The following is a 25,043-nucleotide window of genomic DNA, read 5'->3' on the forward strand; positions in this document are numbered from 1 at the left end:
CCCTGTGTATTTATATAAGGGGGATTGGGGGCGCCACAGACTAGTTCAAAAGCTATTAGGACATTACCCGAGATTAACGTCCCTGGTACAAAAGCACACTGTGAAGATGAAATCAAGTTGGGTAAAATACCCTTCAGTCTGTTTGCAATCACCTTTGACACCAACTTGTACATGACATTACAATGGCTAATAAGCCTAAAGTCAAACACTAGTTCGGCCTTATTCTTTTTGGGAATAAATGTGACAAAAGTATGGTTCAACATGGAAGAGAAATTACCAGAATTGAGGGCATGTAAAACAACATGAGTAACATCTCTACCCATAATATGCCAAAATTTTTTATAAAATAAAAGGGTCATACCATCAGGGCCAATGGTCTTTGTAGGGTTCATTTCCTTAAGAGCAACTTCCACTTCTGCTGCAACAAATGGCATGTCAAGCTTCTGTCTCATATCATCAGTAGATTCTCCAAGAAATCACCACTACCCCTCTTAGTAGATGTTATAAAAAGGTCTTGAAAAATAATTAAGAATCACTGCATCTCTTGCTTCATCCACTCGCCAAGTCCCATTAGAGTCCCTAACACCCTTAATTATAATTTTTTCTTTTCTCTCTGAAGCCTTGTGATGGAAAAATCTGGTGTTTTATCCCCTTCAGTTAACCACACCACTCTCGACCTTTGTCTCCACATAATTTCACCCATTTCCAACCACTTATGCACCTCTAATCTAGCATCCTTGATAGCCTCACGATTAAGACCCCTAGGATTTGCAGCTTGTACCATTTGGAGTTTCTTCTTTGCCTTTTTTAGATTTTTCTGCATATGCCCAAAATTGTTTTTGTTCCACCTCTCTAGCTTTTCACCACACATACTAATATGTTTCATCACCACCTCCATTATTCTTTCTCCAGCACTGTCCACCCAAGCAATCTTAATAACCTCTTGACAACTATTATCCTCCATTCACATTACCTCAAAAAGACATGGTCTCCTCCCTCTCCTCTGGACCCTATCAGATTGCAACTATATTTTCCATTAATTAATGACTCATTTGTAGTATGACTCATTCCATTTTTGGATGTTAGTCCCCTTACTTACAAAGTATTGATAGTCAATGTGAATGACAATTAATTAATGAGTTATATAAGGTATTAGGATTTCCTACAAATTTGTAATTCATAAATTTTTTATAATTCAAAGAGATAGACGCAATATGCAGACTTGACTGCATTAAATGCTAAGGTTTACATTGTTTACTGATAGCATTTATTACAACAGGATCTGTCCACCGCTCTCCAAATTGTAAAAAGTGTTTAGATAAAAAAAAAAAAATATATAGGTATAATAATAATAATAATAATAGGTACTTAATTTGGTATGGCATTCTTCGATCCTTCACCTGCAATTGTGGCAGAATTCCATGTTGGGATCTTTACCCAAGTGCTTCCAACATCCAAGTTTTGATTGCCCAGTCTTTCCCTAGAATATGCAGAAAGATCAGAAAATATACAACAATGGTTTTCTTCCCATTGCTTATGACTATTGTTAGAGATTTCCAACGGAATAAATTATAGTGTATGCTCTATCTTTCATTGGTTCGATCGAATATATATTTTAAACTTAATTAATAAAACAACTATTATTGACTTTTACAATATTTCAAATGACAAGACAATTTAATCGAATTATTCAGATAAATTTTCTCAAGCTAACTTTGGAGGAAACCTTTGTTTGTTTTTTAATCCAACTAAAATATATAATGACACGCCATTTAAGTTGACCAGGCAAACACGACTCATTGCAATAATGGGTCTGAATTGTTCTTTAATTTGTCCATTTCAGAGAATTAGTCGATGTTTGTATGTTAAATGGAGTAGGAAAGAATCATTCAAACACCACTACAAAAATATATATATATATATTTGAGACAGATTATTTGTGACGAAAATAATTATTTGAGATAAAAATAAACTCATTTTAACAGAAAATAATCATTTTTACAAAAAATAAATGGCAACAAATAAACAGTTTTCCTTTAGTAACATACGACGTGTTTTTTTTTTTTAATAAGTAATATTTATTTTCCTCCTTATTTTTTTTTCCCACCCATTTAAGCACCATGCCACCATATCATACTTCAATTTGCAATTTTTGAGGGACATTCGAGCACTTTGAATGCGTAAGCAAGTTGATTTAGTAACAATTATTAATTCAAGAGCTGGTATCCGTTTAATCACAAGGAGACTTCGGACAAAATACGACGGAAACTTCTGGCAGTTAAGATTTAAATTTAATTTCTTTATTTTGATATTACGTGAAATCATCAATTATTTTAAAAGTTAAATAAATGGAAAGTGGCCGTAGATTTAATTACTTGTCTATACATGTCACGCCGTTTACATGAAAAACAACTTTATTCTTCATCTTTAATTTTATTATTTTTAGTAACATCAATCACTATAATTAACATGATATATTTTAAATAATATAAATTAATCACAATAATTGAAATTAAAATAATATATTTTTTTTTTACTCGAATTGACTTCTTTGCGAGGATTGAATTACTGATTAACATCACTGATCTCGTCGTTTAGTATTTTCCGGTTTCATAAGCGTTGAAGAAATCTCTATATTTTTCTAAAAAGGAAAAATTAGGAAGGGTCCATAAAATTTAAACAAAAAACTAAACTAATTATTTTATTTTATTAAAGGGCACAGACTATTAATTACGCTACCAATATTATATTTTAAGTTTTTCTATTCATCATTTCTATACATCATATTTTTTTCTTCTTTTTTAAATTAATTAATTTAGATAAGAGAAAAAAAATTATATATAATGTATAATATAAAGATTGAAGATCATAAATAGAATTTTTCTTGTACCCTCGAGCACACGTCGGAGGGCACATCTTCGCCTATCTCGATCGTTATTTTTTTTGAAATTTCAGCTCTAGAGAGATTATATTTATATAGCCCCTCTGACTTTGGACACTCTCCATCCCATTAATATTTAATTCCCATGTAGCTTTGTTGCCTAGCCCCCCGCCCAAAAGCAGAGTATTTCGCACCTCTCACTCGCACCAATGGCTGCCTTCCAAGTCTTCTTCTCCATCTTCTTCTTCTGCTTCTTCTTCCTTCCTCAAATAGCATCAAGTGCCACCATCTGCAAACCTTCATCTTGTGATGGCATCCAAAACCCGCCGGTGAAGTTTCCTTTCCGACTGATAGGCTCTCAAGACGAAGCCTGTGGCTATGATCCGGGGTTCGATCTGTCATGCAACAACCAAAACCAAACAATTCTCACCCTCCCTTCCTCTGGCGACTTCGTCGTCGTAAACATCGCATACTCGGAGCAGTGGGTGTACATCGGCGACCCGGAACAGTGCATTTTCAAACGGTTCTTGCACAACTTTAGTCTCTCGGGCTCTCCTTTCCTGTTGGGCCAATATCCTCCTTATGATCTTCACCAGAACTCCACCTTCTACAACTGCTCGTCCAACGTAACGAATATGCACTTTGGATATTGGCCCATCGATTGCCTTGGCAGCGATGACTCTAAAGTTTTTCTCACGCGTACTGGTTACGATGATGATTCGCCGCCACCGGCTTCGTGTCGGGCGATAGGGACCGCTTTGGTTCCCATGTTGCGCACGGATAATTCAGTGTTGATCAGGTGGGGGGAACCCAATTGTCAAGGATGTGAAGAGAGCGGCGGAGATTGTGCGCGCCAGAATGCTACGAGTCTCGAAGTCGGATGCTTTAATGTCCCGAGCAGCAGCCAAACTGGTACGTTTATAATTGCTTCGTCAAAAATTGTTTTTGCCATGGAAATGAGTAAATACGCTTTGAAAAAATATTTTTCATTAACCTTTTTTAACCATTATTCATCCACAATCTCTCCGTCTTATATCAAATAATAAATAAATTTCGTATAAATCTTTTATAAAAATATGTGTCTCACTCAAAAAATAAAAGTTTTATTTACATTTATTTATGATGAGATTCATTTTTTTACAATGAAATTATGCAGACCTTGTCTATTAATACTTATATAAATTATTTATCAATAATTAATATATATATAATAATAATTTTTTAAAATGTCACATCTACATTAATTTGGTAAAAAAATATGGAGAGGCTTGATCGACATATATCAACATTAACTTGGTGAAGTCAAAATAACAGTAGGAAAGGGGAATCCGAGATCAGGTCAGGACCTCAGGTGGCTAGCTAGCTGTGTTTCATTCTACTGCAGGCCATTTGGGTGTGGATGGCAGATCGCTTTCTTCCACGTCGACCATGTAACAAGTCACAGTTAACAACACGACCACACATGTTGACGGAATTAAATCATGGTTATAGTTGATTAAGTGGACGATGATCGCTTTCTTTGATTAAGAATTGTGAACGAGTCTAAACACTTCACTTACGACTTGAACACACGAGAATTGAGATGGAGATATGGGCGGAGAGATCATCTTTTTTTTTTTTTTTGAAATAAAACCTCAATATTTCATTGATAGAAGTTCAGAATTACAATTTCTATCTCTAACCAAATCATTTACAATAAATTATGGCATCTCTTCTATCAAAATTGATTTTTCTTTAAAAGTAAAAAGTAATTGCCAATCAGGCATTATATGAAAAAAAAAAATTAATATCTTCAACTATAGAACCCACCACAGACAGCTCCTCAACTTCCCTTTAGACTGCCATGATCATAGACTTTGCATCACCTTCAAAGATAGCATTATGAATGTTAAGTTCACTACACAGTTCTAGAACCATCCTCAAAGCATAACTCTCTGCCACCATAGGGTGTTCAACATGGTTCTTTTGATCACATACAGCAACTAGAGCTTCATCTTCCTCATCCCTGATAATGATTCTCACTCCTATTCTTCTACCCTTTACATCCAATGAAGCATCTCAATTTATCTTCACTAAGCCTGGGATTGGTTTTTCCCATTTCAACAAACCCCTTCCACCACCTTGGCCCATGTTTCACTTGCCTTCTGCATTAGAGCTTTGGGACAAACTACATTCATTTCAAACACAAACAAGTTTATTTTCATCCACTGTCTTCTGTATAACGCTGCCACAAGTTCTAGTTGTTCCTTACTTTGCTTGTTCATCAGCTTCTCCCACAACAACATGAAGTCGGCTTCCTTTCTATTCCATTTTTGAACCCCACATCTTGTTTATGCTCATATATCATTAGTTGCTAGACACTCCCAAAGAACATACATAATGATTTCATATTCTACAGAACAGATTGGGTAGGATTTTTTTGTCACTGTCTTTCTTCTAAACAAATTCTCCTTAGTTGGTAGTAAGTTGTTTCCAGTCTTCCATAGGAACATTTTTGCTACACTAGGCACTGTAAGATCTCAAATATTACTCCACCTTTCATCCATAAACTCCTCCCTTGAAATTTCACCATTGATTCTTTTTAATCTATCTAACTGCAGGAAGTATGCACTGCCAACAGAGAAATCACCTTTTTTGGAAGTTCCTTCCATTCCCCATTCTGCCTGTCAATCAGTTCTTTAACTTTTGTCTTAACCTGCAAAATAGAAATTAGTGACTGTATAGAAAAGATGAGGGAGTAGGTAATCACTTCTCACCCCATATTTTTATCTTGCTGCCATCACCCATTCTCCACCTTATACCATCCTTCACCAATTCCCTAGCATGCCATACGCTCCTCCAAATCAATGAGGGTTGATAACTCAGTTTTGCATCTAAGAAACTTGATTGTCGATAGTATTTCTCTTTAAAAACTACAGCAACTAAAGATATAGGATTTCTAATCAACCTCCATCATTGCTTAGTTAAGAGAGCCATGTTGAAAGATTCCAGAATCCTCCATTTCTTTTCTGCTCCCCCATCTTTTCTCATTTCCTCCAACAGATACTACTTTCTCCCTGTTGTTTACCCCACCAGAATCTTGATAAAAGCATATTAATCTCAAGGCAAAGCTTTTTAGGAAGTTTAAATATTGAAATAGTATAGGTTGGAGTGGCTTGGATAACTGATTTAATCAATATTAAAATTATTTTCCCAACTTGAAATTTTCTACCAAATTTTCTCCTTTAAAATTCTGAAAGTATTGGATTTTGATCTTACCACAAGGGTAGGGAGGCCCAGGTACTTCTCATAACTACCACAGGCTATAGAGTTACCAGCTTCCACTATCACCTTTCTATCTCCTTCTCTAGTGTTGCTGCTGAAGAACACTGATGCCTTCTCGTTATTCAGGAATTGCCCCGAGGCTTTCTCATACTTTTTTAACACCTCTTGAAGCCTATACCACTATTCTATCTTAGCACTTCTAAAGAGAATGCAGTCACCTACAAATAGCAAGTGATTAAAGCTATTACCCCTTCTAACCACTTGCACTCCCCTTGTTAGCTAGCTGTTGGTTTTCATAAAAGTTCAGAAGAGTACTCAAACATTTAGCACAAATAATGAAGAGATAAGGTGACAAACGGTCACCCTGTCTCAGGCCCATTTTAGGCCATAATTTATAACCATGAAGACCATTTATGAGTACTGAAAAGGATACAAACTTCACACATCCCATTATCAACTCCACCCATTTCTCATTGAAGCCTAGTCTCTTCATCACAGCCTCCATGAAGACGAGAGATAATCTAATTAGTTGATAGATTAAGGTTCCGTTTAGATGCTAAAATTATTTTATATCATGTAGTGAAATAGCTTGTGAATAATTAGTAAAATAGTATGAGAATATCTAATAATAATTGTGTTTTAAATAGAACCTAAATAGACCATATAGTTTGTGGGAGAGATCATCTGGGCACTTATCTCGTTGTTGCAATTCTTTAAGTAGGATATCCCTTTCTTCACAAACCATGACTATTTATGAGTCATTTGGATAGTGAGTTGAGATGAGTTGAGATAAAAGTTAAATAAAATATGATTAGAATATTTTTTAATATTCATTATTGTTTTAAGAGTTAAAAAAATTCAATTAATTATTATATTTTGTATGAAAATTTAAAAAATTTATAATAATGAGATGAGATTAAACACTTTTATTATTCAAACAGTTCGTCATCACAAATTGCCTAGTTCTACACAATTGCCGTGAGGATAAGAGCATGGTTCAATCAGTTTGTAAATAAACTATTTATTGTGGTTATAAAAATAATTAAGATATAATAGTAGATTTACTTATCTATATCCTTTAACACTGTTTACAAGAAGAATAACTTCATCTTTAATTTAATCATCTTTAATAACACCAATCACAATAGGTAATATGATATCTTTTAAATAATATAAGTTAATCACAATAATTGAAAATAAAAATAAATTTTTTTTTTTTTTTTACTCGAATTGACTTCTTGGCAAGGATTCACTCAACGTTGCTGATCTCATCGTTTGGTATTTTCCGCTTTCATACTCGTTGAAGGGTTAAAATAGCTATATTTCTCTAAGGAAAAATCGGGAAGAGTCCACAAAATTCAAACAAAAACAAATAAAATATTTTATATTTTCTAGTCTTGATTTATGCTAATTGATGTAATGGGCACAGACTATTAATTGCGCTACCAATATTATACCCTCGAGTCCACATTGGAGGCCACAAATTTGTCGATCTCGATCGTTATTGTAAGGATTTCAGCACTACTGAAAGTACAGCCCCGCTTGACTTTGGAGACTCTCCGTCCCATTAATTCCCATGTAGCTTTGTTGCCTATCCCCCCGCCCAAAAGCAGAGTATTTCGGACCTCTCACTCACACGAATGGCTGCCTTCCAAACCTTCTTCTCCATCTTCTTCTTCTGCTTCTTCTTCCTTCCTCAAATAGCATCAAGTGCCACCATCTGCAAACCTTCATCTTGCGATGGCATCCAAAACCCACCGGTGAAGTTTCCTTTCCGACTGAAAGGTTCTCAAGACGAAGCGTGTGGCTATGATCCGTGGTTCGATCTCTCATGCAACGACCAAGACCAAATAATTCTCACTCTCCCTTTCTCCGGCCACTTCGTCGTCGTAGACATCAAATACTCGGTGCAGTGGCTGTATATCGTCGACCCGGAACAGTGCATTTACAACCGGTTCTTGCACAACTTTAGTCTCTCGGGCTCTCCTTTCGAGTTCCATCATCCTCCTTATCTTCATCAGAACTCCACCTTCTACAACTGCTCGTCCAAAGTGAAGAAGACGCATGGATATCGGCCCATCGATTGTCTTGGCAGCGATGACTATAAAGTCTTGATGGCGCGTATTGGTCACGATGATGATTCGCCACCACCGGCGTCGTGCCGGGAGATAGGGACGGCTGTGGTTCCTATTTTGCAAATGGATGATTCGCTGTTGATCAGGTGGGGTGAGCCCAGTTGTCAAAGCTGTGAAGAGAGCGGCGGAGACTGTGCGCGCCTGAATGCTACGAGTCCCGAAGTCGGATGTTATAATGTCCAGAGCAACAGCCAAACTGGTACGTTTAATTGCTTCGTCAAAAAATGTTTTTGCCAGGTAAATGGCTAAATACCGTTTAAAAAAAGAAAAAATCTATTTGAAACCGGCCAGGAGAACTGCGGGGCACCACATCCCACGTGGCCGGTTGTTTTAGGAAGAAAAAAAATGTCATTTTAAAAGATGAAAAACTAGTATATGCACATCCTGCTTTCACTTTTTCACAATCCTTGCAACCATATATTCCTAGAGCCTTTCTCTTCACTGCAAACTTCCCAAAGAACTCAAAGAACTCGCAAAGTATTTACTATGTTGACTAACTTCCATTTTTTTAATCTGTTTCCTTAGACTAGCACCATATCGAGTGCCATACTTACCAGCAATACTGGCCTTCTTGGTTCTCTTGGTCATTTTGGGTAGGTGTTTTAGCCTGCTTTCATGAAGCAGATATCCCCATTAGGGAAGATGGTTGTAATTAAATCCATGCCATACTTGAAATTAACAGTCCATCACTAATATATTTTGATTAAACTGAACCTCCCCCAAGAAAAAAAATTCGGTGGCAGCCATCTTTGAAATGCTTTGCAGTTAGATGCTCTGAAAAAAATTTCCTGCTGATGGTACCTCGCTTTAGTCATGCAGTCAGATGGTGGTTAGGGTGTTTTTCAGTCACTCGAAATGCTCTGCAGCAATTGATTTGAGCATTTTTCAGTAACTCAAAATGCTCTAAAAAATGGGTTTGGGCGACAAGGAGGTGCTCCTTTCTTTCACTCTGCATAAATACGACGCTTGGAGGGGTACTTTGGGCATTTCCAAACCTCTTCTCTGTCCACATAAAACGCCATTTTGGGAACAACTTGCTCTTGGATTTTTTTTGCTTTCTCTTGACTTTCTTCTTCCTTGGCTACGCAGTTCCTCTCTCTTCCTTGGCTACATTTCACTCAGTCCACCGATGCTTTCTCTCGATTTTATTTTTTTAATTTTTGTTAAGTGCTGACGTGGTAGCTGGTTGCACTCGATTCTGTAGGGACGGTTGTATGTAGCAATATTGTTAAAAAAAATCTTATTTCTTAATGCTTAAAAATAACACAACAGGTCAAAAGGGGAGAAAAAATTATTATCGGCCTGATGTGACGATTCAGGCCTTAATCGATCTGGATTGTAGGCCTCGGCAGTGATCCGATGCAACTATATGGTATCCGTGCGTACATACATGATAGTGAACAGAAAATAAATGTAAAAAAAATAAAGAGGGAGAGACACTGGTTTGGCATAATGCCTACGTCCACAGGTTATTTAGGGTAGGGTTGAAAACCGACGTATTGTGTTCGGTTTCAATCCAACACTGATGCCACACTGACAATGGCTAAAGAGCTTCAAAACCGATCGAGCAGGGGGGAGAAAACCAACGTATTCAATGTCGGCGTGAGTCAGAGCGGTTCGTCAGTCTGACCTCGACATCGTTGTGAAGGAGGAGGCGAGCAGCAGTATGTGAAGTTGCAATTGCAAAGGGAAGAAGAAGACAAGGGAAAAAGAATAAAAATGAGAGTTTATTAAAATTAAGTCAAACGGCGCTGTTTCACGTAATTTTTTTTTTTATAGAACTTATAACTAAAACGATGTCGTTTCACTTACTTAAGTGAACCGATGTCGTTTTATATACGTATAATATATATATATATATATATATATAATCGGCTGGTTCCACGGTTTAGGTTTGGCTTAGACCGAAACCGAACCGGCCAGCATCAATTTACTTAATTTTATACCGTCAGTCGATCGGTTATCTGCCTATTTCGATCGATTCCCAACTACAACGACCGATCCGCGTCAGCGACAGTCGGTCCCATTGGTTTCTGTTGTGCCCTAATTTGGGAGGAAGAGAATCTACTATAATATGTTTGTTTTACATTCTCTCATAGTCTCTCATCATCAATATACAATAGAGATCAGAGATCTATCTTCTGGGAGAGGTGCTATCGCTGGAGTCCTTATCGTAAGGTTGAAGAAGCTGAAACCGTAGTCTAGCCAAAAAGTCATTTGGAAGAAGCCCCCTGAAGTGGTCTGATCTCTTTCCTTGCGTTCATTTGCACCTAAAACTATTTGAACGTTAGATATGGAGAGCATACCACATGCCCAAACATTTATCAATTGAGACAATTCCTAGGAAGTTATAAATACACTATTTATTGTGGTTATAAAAATAATTAAGATATAAATGAGTTGATACAGACATTCACATCAAGTTTAGTGTATTATTGACATATTTACAAATATTATTTTTTTCACGAGAAATTAGACCTGAATATTTTAGACGGTCGTAGACAAGGGCCGGCAGTGGGTGTCGATATTCTCTAAGGTCCAAGTAGACGAGCAATGCAGCAAGTGACATATAAAAATCGGCTGGAGGTTGACTACAAAATTTCCAACTTGAAACGTCAAACCTTCGGGCCCCCAGACATAAGTTTGACTGTTGGGCAGAGGAGATTATTGTAGTTTAGAATTCTCAGTGAAGCTGTAATAATGCCAGCTCTTAAACATATCCGCCATAAAACAATAACATTAACATGGGTTAAACAAAATTTTAATAATTTTTTTTTTTTACTGATGTCATTTTTTTGTGGAGCTTTGTTATTGGGGTCATCTCAAACTTACCGTTGAGATGATCCTCTTAATGTGGCACTACCATCAACCATGTCATTTGGTTTGTTAAAAAAATAAAAAATATATTTAAAATAAAAGGGCATTTGAAAATATAAAAAGAGAGACTGAAACACTAAGATCTCTCTACTACTTTTGTATTTGTGTTTTGTTTATTTTTTCATAAATCACGTGGCATCACACGGTAGTGCTACATCAAGAAAGTCATTTGAACTAAACAGTAAATTTCAGATGACTAAATAGTATTATTCTTTTTTGTGTTTTGATTGAAATAAAAGTTTAATCCCATTAGTCATTTAATTTTTTATAATAATAAAATACTATATTTTTTATTATTTGTTTATTTTTTATCCAATTTTTTCAATGGTTATATGGTGTAGATTTACGGATCATGTTTTGTAAATATAATGATTGTATCCTCTTATAGGTCTTCCAAGAAGTGCAAAGTACGGGATAGCCGTGGGTGTTGGTGTGCCCGGAATATTGTGTGTGATTGGGCTCATGGGTTACCTATGTGGGCTTGTGAGGGCACATAGTCGAAGTAGACGCCCCTCTAACACAGAAATCTCCAACTCAATTAATCCGCAACGAATCGTTTTTGCAACCGGACTTGATGGGCCCACAATAGAATCATATCCCAAGACTTTGCTCGGTGAGAGCCGGCGATTACCAAAGCCCAATGACAACACTTGCCCCATTTGCCTGTCGGAGTACCTGCCCAAGGAAGAACTAAGAACTATACCGGAGTGCAATCACTATTTCCATGTTAATTGCATAGATGCTTGGCTAAAAATGAACGCAACCTGCCCTCTTTGCCGGAAGTTGCCCGATCATGCGTCGGCTCTAATTACCCCTTCGTCATCGTCTTTGTCCTCGACGTCTTTATTAGAAGTATGAAACTGTTTATCATGTTGTCATTGTATATAATTTGTTTGAGTTAAGTTGAGGGATTGATTGCTTTGCTTCATGAGTTATAAAAAGGTGGTTGTTTATATTTGTTTGATGAATAAATATGTCGGTTTTTTATATGACAGAAGAAGTAGGAGACAGTACGGCATCGATCGTTTAAATAAATAGAATCATGGACTTTTGATTGTCTCCAATTTGGGTGTGTTGAAGTAGCTAGAATTCTTGTCTTATGAAAGTCTATACACAAGGCTAGCATTCATTACAACTTTATTAAGAATATAATATAAATAAGTATTTTGCGTATTGGACTTATTTATTGAAGTGGAGTATGTCCCATACCGCCTGAGAGAAAGTATTAAAAATATAATATAAATAATTAATTGCCATTTTTTATAATTTTTAGAGTCAATAGTGCATGGCTCACTTTTTCTCTGTTACATAAAGCTCCAACTCCATCATGTGATGAAAAGCTATAATATATTTTAATATATATAAAGACCCTTAAACATTCAAACATTTTTTTAATCTTTTTATTTTTTAGGGAAAATTTGGCCGATTTACTGGCCGAATACGAGAGAAGGACGGGGAAACACAAAGATGCATTGATAAGAGATCCAGAATGCAACCACTTATTCCATGCATGCTCACTGCATGGATTCAATTAGGCTCGCATGCATTGAACGCCATGCAGTGTCCTCTGTGTTTTATCATGGAGGTGTGATCAGTAAATTTTTTGTTGCCGAGATTTGAGAATTAATGTCAAGGGTTAAATATTATGTACATAGTATGTACATCCTCCTTCTTCAAGTTTCAGGTACTCTTATTGGGTTTTGTTTAAATGCCCTAAAATTTCATCAATTTGGCAACAATGATATAAAGTATGAAAAATTATATTTTCAAACCAGTGTGTAGATCAACGCACGCATAGTAAAGTATTTGATTATGAAAATAAATTTTAAATTTTATAAATAAAATCTTACTATTTAAGTGATGTGAACAATATACTCTGTACTAGTTTGATAATAAAATAAATAAGCAACAGGTAACAAATAATTGACTAATTGGGGTTTATTTTTTTTATTTTCCCTATCCTTTAAATAAAAAAGCCGATAGATTTTTCTTATTGTTTTTATTTATTTATTTTTTGAAGAAAGTAGGTGCACATGCATGAATTTTAATTTTGACGAAGCTCGTAATTAATAGGTATAAAGCATGCGTGATCCAGTGACTGTAACAAACCCATGTCGTGAAAATCATGATCTTTCGGCGACGGAAATCCTTACTCTATGGACAACAAAAAGATCGATGCATGCAAGCTAGAATATGTAAGCCTATATAAATCACTTATCCCTTCACAACATTCATCAAAATTACCAAAGCAACTTGGTTCAAAATATTCTCACCTATAACATTTTAAAAGTCCAGTCCAAACCATGAGTCATTATCAGCTAGCTTGCTTCCTAGCAGTTGTTCTCTTACTGGTTTCAGGGTCATCCATGGCTGCACCCTCATGCCAAAACATTCTACGTGAAATGCGCCCCTGCGTTCCTTACCTGAGGAGACATCATCATCAGCCATCCCATGCTTGCTGTAATGGTGTCAGGTACGTCGGCAGGTACTTCAACAGCAACCGATATCGGAGGGCTGCATGTGAGTGCTTCACGACCTCATCATCATTATCATTATTCGGGCGGGTCCAGACTTCGGCCATCACTTCTCTCCACGGGAGCTGTGATGTCTCCATAAGAATGCCGCACGCCTCTCGTGGCCGCCTTGAATGTTCCAGGTAATTCTTTCGATTCGTGTTCATACATGCATACATACATGATATACATATATATATATATATTAACAAGAAGTGTTCTATAATATCATAAAAATAAATTCGATAACATGAGTTCATATAATACGTACGATTTATTTTATAATAAATATAATTTTACAATCTAACATACTACATTAAGCTACGTTAGATTTGTAGACTAGCTAATTACTTTTATAAAATCTTTCTGTACTAAAAATATTTCTTAATATTAAATTTTATTTTTTATAAATCGGTGAGTGAAGATATTATTTGTTATAAAATCGGTTGTAATAAGTTAAATGCCAATATTTCTGTTTAAAGATCAGGAAAATAAGTTCATATTTTGACATCTGATCATATGCAGGTTTTGATGAGAGGAGAAGAGAAGTACGACCATTGAATAAACTGATCTGGCTCGAGTTCAGCAAGATGGGCCTTTATGTCTGTGTTCTTAAAATAAGATGAGAGTGTGAAATGTAAAAGCGACGCCGTTATGTTATGCTATATATGTTATGTACGAATCAAGGATTCGGTTGAATAGACTGCATGCAACTTGCTGTCCAGTACTCCTTGTTTTGCTGTCCCATATTTGCCAAATGCGACCCTTATCATCTAAAATCACCTTGTTCATTCGGCTTTGAGTAAGAGAAATAATATTTATAATTAAAGAGTTATAAGCGCCACGTCTTTTTTTAAATGGATAAATCTATAATTCATATGAAAGATAATTTTTTTAATAGTGAATCTTATTTTTTTAGAGGAAGTGTTTAAACTTACTTTTTGAGTAAAGTTAGATACAGTTTTAAGATTTGTAAGTCTCGTACATTACCTTTATAAATAAGTGAGATTCATCATTAAAAAATAATTTTTTTATATAGACATCATATTTACTCACTTTTTTCAAATGAAATGCGTGAATATTGCACATTCTAACGTTGCAAATATCATTTTTCTTTGATTTTATATACAAATGCGAGAGAGTTTTTCCTCCCAAAGTGAAGAATAAACCAAGAAAGAAATGTATTTTAAATTTTAATTACTATTTCCAAATTAAATGATTGAGACGTATTTAATTTGTAAGATCCACGTTACTGATATGCTATGATTTAATTTGTAAAATAAATTTTAATTTTATAAATAAAATTTTAACGCATCAATATTGTAAATGGTGTATCATATACACTAACTTATAAGTAAAATATAAGTTACTATTATATCCACGAATAAATTATATAAAAATAATTTCACAAATTAACATAACTTCATCTGATTCATTAGATATATTTTATAATAAAAATAACTTTATAACTTGACGAACCACATCAAGTCATGTCAGTTTGTAAAATTATTTTTGTATAATCACTTTGTAGTTAAAGTATTTCTCAAAATATAAATAAAAGTGTTATAGATATAAATAGATTTTATAAAATTGAATTCGTAAATTGAATTGGTTTTATGTGATCTATTAAATTTATTTTATAATAAAAATAATTTTATAATCAAATGTATCAAAATAAGTCAAATTAATTTATGAATTTATTTTTATATAATTATTTTATCTTAAGTATTTCTCAAACGTAGAACTACTCGACAGTAGAAGCTAGCGAATCGACTTGCTGGTCGAGTATTGGTTCGAGATGGTGCGGACGTGTCAGCTACGATTAGGCTTGAAGCGTAGACTGGCCCGTGCTGGAGCGGTCTGGAATGAAATGGGCCGATCTGGACTCGGCTTGACGGATCAGGGTAAATACGATCAGGTCCAAATTCCTCGTGGTAGCTCTTTTCCGAAACTCTTCTGGGGTTCTTGGACAGTGTCCCTAAAACTCTTTTAGCTTCCTCTTCTGCCGAAGGTGGTTTCGTAAAGGTGAGCTATCCTCCATATCTTCCAATCTGCAGTAGTCTCTGCTCCTGAATTGCAGATTCGAACTCAAAGATTCGGTATTTGATTCGTGTTTCAAAGCATTTATTTGGCTTAGAATGGATATTGGATCGTTACTGTGATTAAGATTATGGCGAGTTTAGTGGCATTGAATTGATTTCACGTTTGTTTTTTTGGCGGTAAACTTTGTAGACAATCGTGGTTATTTAGTTTGTAGGTTAAATTTTAGCTATGCTGACCAGTCGATGCTGTTAGGGTTTTGCTAGGGTTTAAGAATTTTGATCCGTCTTCTCGTTGTTAGACATTCTTCTCTGCTTTATTAAAAACCGAACATTTTTAGTGTTGACGTTTTGCTGGGGGTTTAAAGTATTTTGATCTGTCCCCGTCCAATCTTTGTAGACTTATTCTCTCGAGCTTAATAGCCGGATACAATGTAATTTGTTATGCGTTCTTTAATGTTTTATCAAATTGAGTCTATTTCCTTTTCCTCATGATATTCTCAGACGATTAGTATTGACGTTTACTTTCAGAATATCACCAATGGCTTATATGCGTAGTCTCTCTACAAGAGCGACACTTATTGCACGAAGATGCCAGCCATCTTTTTGTTATGTTTTCCATGATGATGATCGAAAACGATGCAAGATTGACGATGATTTTTCTTACCAAAGACCTGATAATTTTTCCCTGATGAGGTCATTTGGAAGTAGCAGCTTCAACAAGTCAGGTGGTTTAGGTGGCTTTCTCCCAGATACAGGATGCTCCCACATGTTTCTTCAGCCGAGCTTCGGCCCCACATTTTGCAGGTATATGTCAACTACAGTTGGTGATGGGTCAGACAAAATTGAAATAATGAGTGATGTCCCTGGGGTTTTCACGGATACAACCATACAAGCTGTGGTTTCCCAGGTCCCGGCAGTGAACGAAGTTGCCATCGCTGCTGCTGATTCTTTCTTGCCTATCCAGGTCCTGCAGTACTTTATAGATGGTGTACATTCATTTACCGGCTTGAACTGGTGAGGACCCATTTGTAATTTCCTGTTCTTTGCTTTTCTTTTTTCTTGTTTTAAATTTTAGAATGACATATTTTGTAGCACTATGGTGACCGCTAGTGGATGCTCAGACATCAGATATTGTGGAACGTTGTTTGCTTTTAAGAATTTTTTTTTTTTTTATAAGTAAAAATATTGTATATATCAAAAGGAGAAACCAAGTACACTGAATGTATACAAGAAAACACCTTGGCCAAAATGACCCAACAAGCCCCTAATTCCCCAAAAAGCTCATAAAAAAACCAACCCAAAGTACATCAGACCTAACTCCAATCCTTGTTTCCCGTATAACTAAAACTCTACCCGAACACCAACTCCAACACCTTGATTCCCGTATTCACAATACCCTCCCTTTAGACTTCCCTCTAGTTGAACTACCACTCTTAGCGTCGTAGTTGATTGTCGAAAAGAGACGCTGTAACTCCCTGCTTTTCTTGAAGCTTAATTTGGTTTCAAGTGTGCGGCTTGCCTCGATCGCAGTAATTAGTTTGTTAAATTGGTCTTCACATCCACCATGTGAAATTCCCACGAAATGCTAAATCTCGTTAACTTTAGGCAGAATCCAATCCGCTATTGGAGAAAGAGAGACTAGGGGAGTCACAATATCCCCATCAACCTGCACTCCCGACTCTAGACATTCCTCTACACAAGGCACCAATACCAAACCCATTGGTTCTCCAGTAACTCCATTGGTTCTCTCCAATGGTATCGGAGTCCCCATTGGAGATTCTGGGGTGACAACAAGTCCCTTTACCTCTGGAGTGATAGCGGATCCTACATCTCCTTCAGACCTCGGCAGCACACCTTTTTCCTTCAACTCTGACGAGGGAGCCATAGTTTCTTCAGGGACCAAGGGTGCAATACCGACTATCGATCTATCCTGTGTTACACGAGGCGAATGACATTCCATTACTGATGTCTCTACGCCAATACCCGATGTAGACCCCATTTTAAGAAAATGCTTCAAGAATTATCACCGATAAAAAAAAAATGCTTCAAGAATTATCAACTGTTAAAAAAGAGATGATGCGCTGAGAACCAGAAATGAATGAATCACCATGAAATACCTTAAATTCTGACATTCGAAGACAGAAATTTTTACCTATCAATTCTTTAGTTTCAAGACTCCAAATTTAGTAAGGCGCATGCAAGGAGATGGTGGGTGAGCTTAGAACCATATCGCCAAAAAAAATCTATGCCTGGATATCAACACAGAGTAGTCCAGGATTTCTTAAAAAACCTCTTTAAGTCCAGGATGTTGAAATGGAATGTAACGTTTCCTTTCTTTTTTCTTGTTTGGTGCTTTCTCCTGTGTACACTAGGTGTGCTAGGGTTGCACTCATTTGTGCTTTATGATGAAATTGACCTATCCAAAAAACTCCCCTTGAGATTTCTGGAACCACTCTCCAAAGTGGCATCTTTTATTGTTGCCATTAATATTGTCACAGAAGTTTACCGTTCCAATACTAGGTTTTCCGTTACTGCAAATAATTTATTACCATTATATGTTTAGAGGAAAATGGATGAACGATGTGCTTTCTCGCCCATTTTTTTTTTTTTAGTTTTCACTACCATCAAAGTTTTGAGGCCATTCAATGTTACAAATAGAAGCACTTTTTACTGTATTTTTATATCATTTTTTTACCTTCTTTCAGGTGGGCTTGCATAGCTTTGACAACTCTTTTGATTCGAGGAGCGACACTTCCACTTTTGATAAATCAACTAAAAGCTACTGCAAAACTCACTGTATGTGGCAACTTGTTAGTTACTGCAACTTGATTTTTCTAATTGAATTATATCATTGTCTTATGTGCTTGTTGACGATCTTATGCGCTCGTACCTATTCTCTGTTTAAGAAATTTTCCATCGATGTATAAATAGTCTTTGCTAACTCTTACGGGCGGTGCCATTACACATTCATTGCTGACTTATCACTTCCACAAAGTACTTTCTTCATATCTTTTCGTAGTGTTTGTGGAGAATCTATCGTCTGTGCCGCAAAACTACATTAATCTATACAGTAATATTAAGCAGCAAATTTTTGTCAGACTCACATGGCATACATCTGTTTATTTTTATCTAGTGGTAATGCATCCTTTATGTTTCATGTATGTTCTGCAGCTATTAAGGCCACGCATGGAGGAATTAAAGCAGCGGATGGAGGATAAGGTATTCTGTGTGATTATTATTTGTGTCAGGGTATCACTTTGTAAATCCCTGACCACCTGCAGTAGTTCTGTTGGTACAAATTACCCACGAGTCTAGTGTTACTTACCTAGGGCAAGGTGCATGCTATTGCTCATTAATCAGATTTTTATATTTCACTAGTAAGTTGTTGAAGGATCAACTTGCTAGCACGTGCTTAGGATCCACGAATATCATGAGTAGTTAGCTCAGGTTTCATATTAGATAAAGCTACCAAGGATGTAGAATGCTACTTGAAATCAGCTTCTCATTTGTCACCCACCTTAGGTAGCAGACTCCACACTTGAATATATCTATAACGTGCTTGAAAAGTCATTTAATTCTGGGTTTATCTGTGTTCCGAGAAATATTTAGTTATGTTCTTGAAATAGTGAAGGTCCGTCAAGATCTCCTTGTGCCGATATATACTCTTTGTGATAGACCTATATCCATTGTGGATGTGAATGCATGACGAAAGTAGATGCTTATTAAAATGACAGGTCCTACCGATCTCAAAAAAAAAAAAAAAAAAGACGTCCTAGCATATGAATGTTCATCTTTCTTTTCAGGGTATGGAGCCCATGGCTGTGGCTGAAGGTCAACAACAAATGCGGAAGCTTTTTAAGGAGTAAGCTACTTTTCCATGATCTCTAAGAGAAAAGTTGTTGGTGTTCATAGTTTTGTAACTTTTTTTTAATTTAATCCCACAAAAAATTGTGTTGCTGATAGAGATTAATAGTTGATGTGAAAAAAAGCATGAATGAGCCCCATATGCTGTGATTGTCATATCAATTGCTTTGCAGTGTGTAGTGCAATCTCCTTGTTTAATCTGCCTTAAGGGAATTGTTAGGTGGTTTCAAGGCCATGAAGAAACTATTGAATATGCTATTTTATGTTAATACAAAAGTGCATTTTGTTTATAGACTCAAGTATGAAACCTTATGTGCCATATTCTCTTTTGAAATACAAGCTTGTATCTTTCTGCTAACCTTGATTAAACGACTCCCCAATGTGACGTCAGTTTTCCTGACATCTTCATCCCAGATACGGTGTTAGCCCATTTACTCCCTTGAAGGGACTCTTTATACAAGGTCCTGTGTTCTTCAGTTTTTTCCTTGCGGTAAGATCATTTTCTTTGTTCACACTATCCTGCTTATGCTAATTGTTTGGTTTTATATTTTGTCTCTAGATATGTCCCTGATTACATTTTCTTTGGCAGATTTCAAATATGGCAGAAAAAGTTCCATCATTCAAAGGTGGCGGAGCCTACTGGTTTGTTGATCTCACAACTCCAGATACATTATACATTTTGCCCGTTTTGACAGCACTGACATTCCTAGTAACTGTGGAGGTAGGTACCTGTTTTATGTTTTAATTTATTTAATATTTTTGTACTTTCTGTTTAGATAGGGACCGTGATGAATTTGACTTGAGTATTTATGGCCTTCATATCATTAGGGTGAATGAAGTCCCCTTTATTCTAAGTTGACTACCTAATTGTTGGGGTGTATGTGGAGATTGATTTTGGATTGAAAATCGAGAAACAGAGTGTTTGCTTTATGTGTGCTCGACGTGCGCTCGAGTGAAGTTCGCTCGACGTGTGCTCGACAGTGGGCTCGAGCGAAGCTCAACCAGTGGGTTCGCTCGAGTCCCGCACTACAGTAAGCTAGAGCGAGACACAAACCCTAGTGTTTGCTCAACTCCTGCTTGACACCCCGCTCAAGCCAATGTTGATTTGGCTATTCACTCGAGGTGCGCTCGACACGCCGCTCGAGCGAAGAATGCTAATTTTGCCAATTAGGGTTTCCAGTTTCCAGAGTCGTTTGCTATATATTTGTCATATTTGACTTGTGTTAGACGACTTTCAGTATATTTTGAGAGATAACAATTGTCTAGTGAATACATATTGTGTGAGAGAGCAAAAAGCCCTAAAGAGTGTGGGTTGAGATTGAGTTATTGTAATCTCCTCTGGTTAATAAGATTTCTGCAACTAACGTAGGCAATTTGCCGAACCACATATATTGTGCGTCGTGTGCTTGATTGTGATTGCTTTTACTTTATTTGCCATCGTTGGTGTGGGTTTTGCACAACATTTCACAACACTAATTACTTCACTTTTAACTTGTAGAGGTTGTATCATTATTCTTGTTCTACCTTTTCTTTTGCTGTTTTTTATCTCCTTTTCTCCTTCATTTTTTTTCGAGAGGGAGGGATTCCTGAACTAATTTGAAGTTCAACTCATTTTGTGTTTTCCGAAGTGCAACATGCAAGACGGTTTGCAAGGAAATCCTATTGGCAGCACCATGAAAAATGTTTCAAGGGGCCTTGCTGTTCTTGCAGTTCCATTAACCATGAGTTTTCCGAAGGTAATACAACATTTAGTTGCTTTGGAGACATTGTAGTAAAGGAATTTTTTCGTGAATGCTGCTACATGCACGGAGTAAATCACGGAATGGTGCATGGATATGTGCAATAAACGTTACTGTTCACGCCACAGTATCATGAACAGTCAAAACTTTGCACATATCCATGCACCATTCAATGATTCATCCTGTACACATATCATTTCCATCTTTTTGTTCACTTCTAACAGAAGCACTGATGTTGCAATTAATGATTGCCCTATAATGGTTGCACCCATAAAATTGGGTGTGTAATTTAGTGTTGATGGAGTCATAAGCGACTACATGAGGTGTCAGTTTACTTTATTAATTTTTCAGTGTTTGTGGTGTCATCTAAATGGTAATAGAGAGTCATAAGTGTTGATGTATTTTCCCTTTTTCTTGCTTTGATGGCTGTTTCACTTTTAATGACATAGGAGGATATAATTTGCTTTATGGCTTGAAGTCGAGCTGATGATACTTGTTTTTATAACACTGCAGGCTATATTTTGTTACTGGGTTACATCCAATTTGTTTTCGCTCACGTATGGACTGGGTGAGTCTTTTTTAGTTTCTAGTTTAAGTTCAGCTTCATTTTTACCTTTTCTGTCCAGGAAAGTGCAAAGCTTCTTCAGCATTATGCAGGAATATGCATTGATTTCAGCTGTAGAAGTCTGGAAGTTGAATAAAGAACTTTGATACCCATTTTATGAAATTTTCTGTTCACTTTTCTTAAATGAAGTGGCTGTGTTTTTTGAACTTTCCAGTACTTAAATCTCCTGGGGTAAAGAAGTTCTTAGGTATTCCTGAAATACCTTTGGCGCAGCCGACTACTGCCCCTCAACCTGCCTTCTCCGCTTTTTCAGCTCTGCAACGTTCTACAGTTGTCAAACAGGAACCTACCCCAGTGCTTCCTGAGTCAGTGAAGCGTTCAGATCAAACAACTTCTTCATCTTCAGTTATCAGTCAAAGGCTTAGAAGTTTAGAGAAGCAAGTAAAGGGGAGAAAGAAAAACAAGAAGAGGTAAGAAAAAAATATCCATAGTCAGATTTCAAACCAAGATTATAACTAACGAGAGTTGACTGCTGTTAAAACCGGTGTAATATTCTTTGAAATGGTTACTCTATATTTATTGTTTTTGGATAAAGGGTTAACGGAGGCGGAGCCCTATAAAGGAGGGGTTATTGAATAAGATAGATTGCAGCTCAAGTTTTTGTAAATTTTGCTAAATCAGTTGGGAATTTTGTTCTAGGATCTGTGTTTTCGGTGATGGCAGTATCTGTTATCTGCATAGGTTCAGGATTCCTTCCTGAGTTCACATTTTTTTTTTAATATATAAATACCTCACTTGTTGTGGACGAAAACCGTGTTTACAAATATTCATTAAGGGTTACATCTCGACCAAAATTACGAAGATATGGTAGGTTTATTTTGTCTAGTTTGTTTACTCCTTGCGCTTTACATCGATATACATCTATATCATGTAAAAAGCTGTCCTAGATTTTACATCTATATCATGTAAAAAGCAGTCCCACTTACATCCATTGTAATTTAGATTTAACTTGAGTGGCTTCTTTTTCAGTTTCAACCGTAGGTAGAAGAAAAACAAAATCCTCAAGGTTGTTTTGACTTTTGAGAAACTCCTCCACCATGTCCAACACTGTTACAGATTAAAATTTGAGTTTTTTTTTTTTTTTCTTTTTGCACCAAAGAACTAAAATTAGAAGCAGATTTTGTTTCTGCAATTCCAAAATTAGCCCCAAAATCTTACTGAGCTGACAAAAATGAGCTCACTCGACCTTCTAATTTGATTGTGCTCCCGCATATACATTTGACTTTTTAGAAATGATCATCAAATAAACAAAATTAATCACTTTCCGCCTCTAGTATAATCTAATTTCAACAAGCTCTCAGATTTTGTTTCGCATGAGATATTTTCGATAAGTAATACTAAGTATAAGTTTCAAATAGGTAAATCTAGATTTTTTGTAAAATAAGTCCTACTAAAAGATAATTTTTTTTTTTTAATATATTTTTTCATAGTGGAATCAACTTTTTTATAAAATGATTGTGCCGAATTTGGACAAATTATTAGTCATTTTTTATTTTGGTTTTGGCTATTTTCCGTGTTTCATACAAATAAAAATCTGTATTTTACCCCCATTTTCAAGATAGATAACTTGCAGTCAAATTTCTTTTAGAATTTTCGTCGAAAGAGGGATAGACACATTGTATGGCGTTGTATAAACTATAAAGTCTCTCTGGTTTTGTTGCTGATTCAGAGCTGTGAGGCTACTACTTGGACGGCCGTGGCCACTTTCCACGCCAGACAGATTTTCAGCTTTAGTTCTGTCAGGCTTGAAGATCCGATCTTTGCACATTCATCTTTGTATCTCCCCCCCCGCGGGAAAAAATTAAAACTCTCTGATTCTAACGCCTCTGTATCAACATTATTTGCCAACCAAGAAGAAAAAAAACGTAATTTGTATTGATTTCTCTGTACTGTTCTTTGACTTCGTTTCTCGTACTTTTTTTTGTAGGAATTAGAAACACAGGCCTAACCTACATACAACAACAACAACCACCGCCAGCTAAAATGGTTTATAATGTGATGCCAATTAATTTATAATTGAAGGGGTGCAAAGAAAATCCAAATTAATGGTCATTAAAAAGGGCGGTCCAAAACTCGGGAGGATTTGTGGTTATGGCAGACCTATATTTGCCAACTACTCGTACAGAAAATTTAATACATACTGTATAGCGTACAAACAAGCTCCATGATAGTGTACTTTTTTAGAGTCTGGACGGCCGCCAAGTTTGAAACCTTTTGACACCATTTTTAGATTTTCCTGCCTCTGGGATTCGTCTGTGGATTCGATCTGTTGAGATAAAAATTGAAAATAAAATAAAATCTTTTTATAAAATATTTTTTTAATATTATTTTTATTATAAAATTAAGCAAAATTAAATTTTTTATTTTATTTTATGTTAAAATTTTAAAAAATTATAATGATCATATGAAATGAGAAATTTTAAAAAAACAAACGAACCAGAATAATAATGCTACTTTTAAAGATACCGTGTGTCATGAATTATGATTTTACAATAAAATATTATTTTTAAGTTTAAAGAAATTATATTTGTAATATTAGAATGCACATGTTTTGTGCAATTTATTTTTTTTTTTTTAAATATTAAATATGAGATTTATATGAAAAAAAAATTATACATTTTAAAATTATATTTAATATTTGGTATAACGTCGGAATTAATTGATGATAATTAAATATGGCATGTTGTTACACGTGGCAATTGATATCTATCGATTAGAAGTGTTTTGATGATGACTATTTTATGTCAACCCACCACCCATCTCGTGCCCAACTTGCACTATTATTTATAGATTTGCTTTAGAGTTTTCACAATTTTTTTGTAAGACAAGTTGTTTGAATGAGTCCTAGCAGTGGCAACGTACGTGGAAGGGAACCAGCAATGACGTGTCAATCAATTGAAAAACCCTACCAGAATTAAGAAGATTTCAATCTTACGTAAGAAAGATGGTCTAACATTGTTAATTATCAAACCATATACATATTTAATTCTTTGGTAAAGACCATATCTATATACTTAATTAAAAATGATATTTGGAAATATTTTAAAAACACAAGTCATCAAATGTTGAAGCATCATGCTCGTAATATTTAATTAAAACTAAT

The 25,043-nt window shown here is 35.8% G+C and overlaps 3 protein-coding genes across 4 annotated transcripts; all 3 read left to right on the plus strand.

Annotated features, from left to right (window-relative positions):
- Positions 1 to 3,046: 3,046 nt before the first annotated feature.
- LOC121236829 (putative RING-H2 finger protein ATL21A) lies at positions 3,047 to 12,210 on the plus strand. Of its 2 annotated transcripts, none has more exons than XM_041133300.1 (2): positions 3,047 to 3,793; positions 11,546 to 12,210. In XM_041133300.1, the coding sequence occupies exons 1-2, from the start codon at positions 3,091 to 3,093 to the stop codon at positions 12,013 to 12,015; spliced, it is 1,173 nt and encodes a 390-aa protein (XP_040989234.1). In that variant the 5' UTR covers positions 3,047 to 3,090; the 3' UTR covers positions 12,016 to 12,210. The 2 variants fall into 2 exon arrangements, with proteins under 2 accessions (XP_040989234.1, XP_040989235.1); XM_041133301.1 differs by lacking the exon at positions 3,047 to 3,793 and adding an exon at positions 7,623 to 8,479 and having other exon boundaries at positions 11,546 to 12,204.
- Positions 12,211 to 13,411: 1,201 nt separating this feature from the next.
- Positions 13,412 to 14,412, plus strand: LOC121236830 (non-specific lipid-transfer protein-like). Its single transcript, XM_041133302.1, has 2 exons — positions 13,412 to 13,813; positions 14,196 to 14,412. The coding sequence occupies exons 1-2, from the start codon at positions 13,461 to 13,463 to the stop codon at positions 14,200 to 14,202; spliced, it is 360 nt and encodes a 119-aa protein (XP_040989236.1). The 5' UTR covers positions 13,412 to 13,460; the 3' UTR covers positions 14,203 to 14,412.
- A 1,173-nt stretch (positions 14,413 to 15,585) lies between these two features.
- On the plus strand, positions 15,586 to 22,691 carry LOC121236834 (mitochondrial inner membrane protein OXA1-like). The gene is made up of 10 exons (XM_041133306.1): positions 15,586 to 15,695; positions 16,241 to 16,726; positions 18,418 to 18,508; positions 18,884 to 18,931; positions 19,516 to 19,574; positions 19,991 to 20,066; positions 20,166 to 20,297; positions 21,205 to 21,312; positions 21,829 to 21,883; positions 22,095 to 22,691. The coding sequence occupies exons 2-10, from the start codon at positions 16,251 to 16,253 to the stop codon at positions 22,352 to 22,354; spliced, it is 1,305 nt and encodes a 434-aa protein (XP_040989240.1). The 5' UTR covers positions 15,586 to 15,695; positions 16,241 to 16,250; the 3' UTR covers positions 22,355 to 22,691.
- The last annotated feature ends 2,352 nt before the right edge of the window (positions 22,692 to 25,043 follow it).

The sequence above is a fragment of the Juglans microcarpa x Juglans regia genome, chromosome 6S (genome assembly GCF_004785595.1).
Source record: "Juglans microcarpa x Juglans regia isolate MS1-56 chromosome 6S, Jm3101_v1.0, whole genome shotgun sequence".
In the NCBI taxonomy this organism is placed as follows: Eukaryota; Viridiplantae; Streptophyta; class Magnoliopsida; order Fagales; family Juglandaceae; genus Juglans; species Juglans microcarpa x Juglans regia.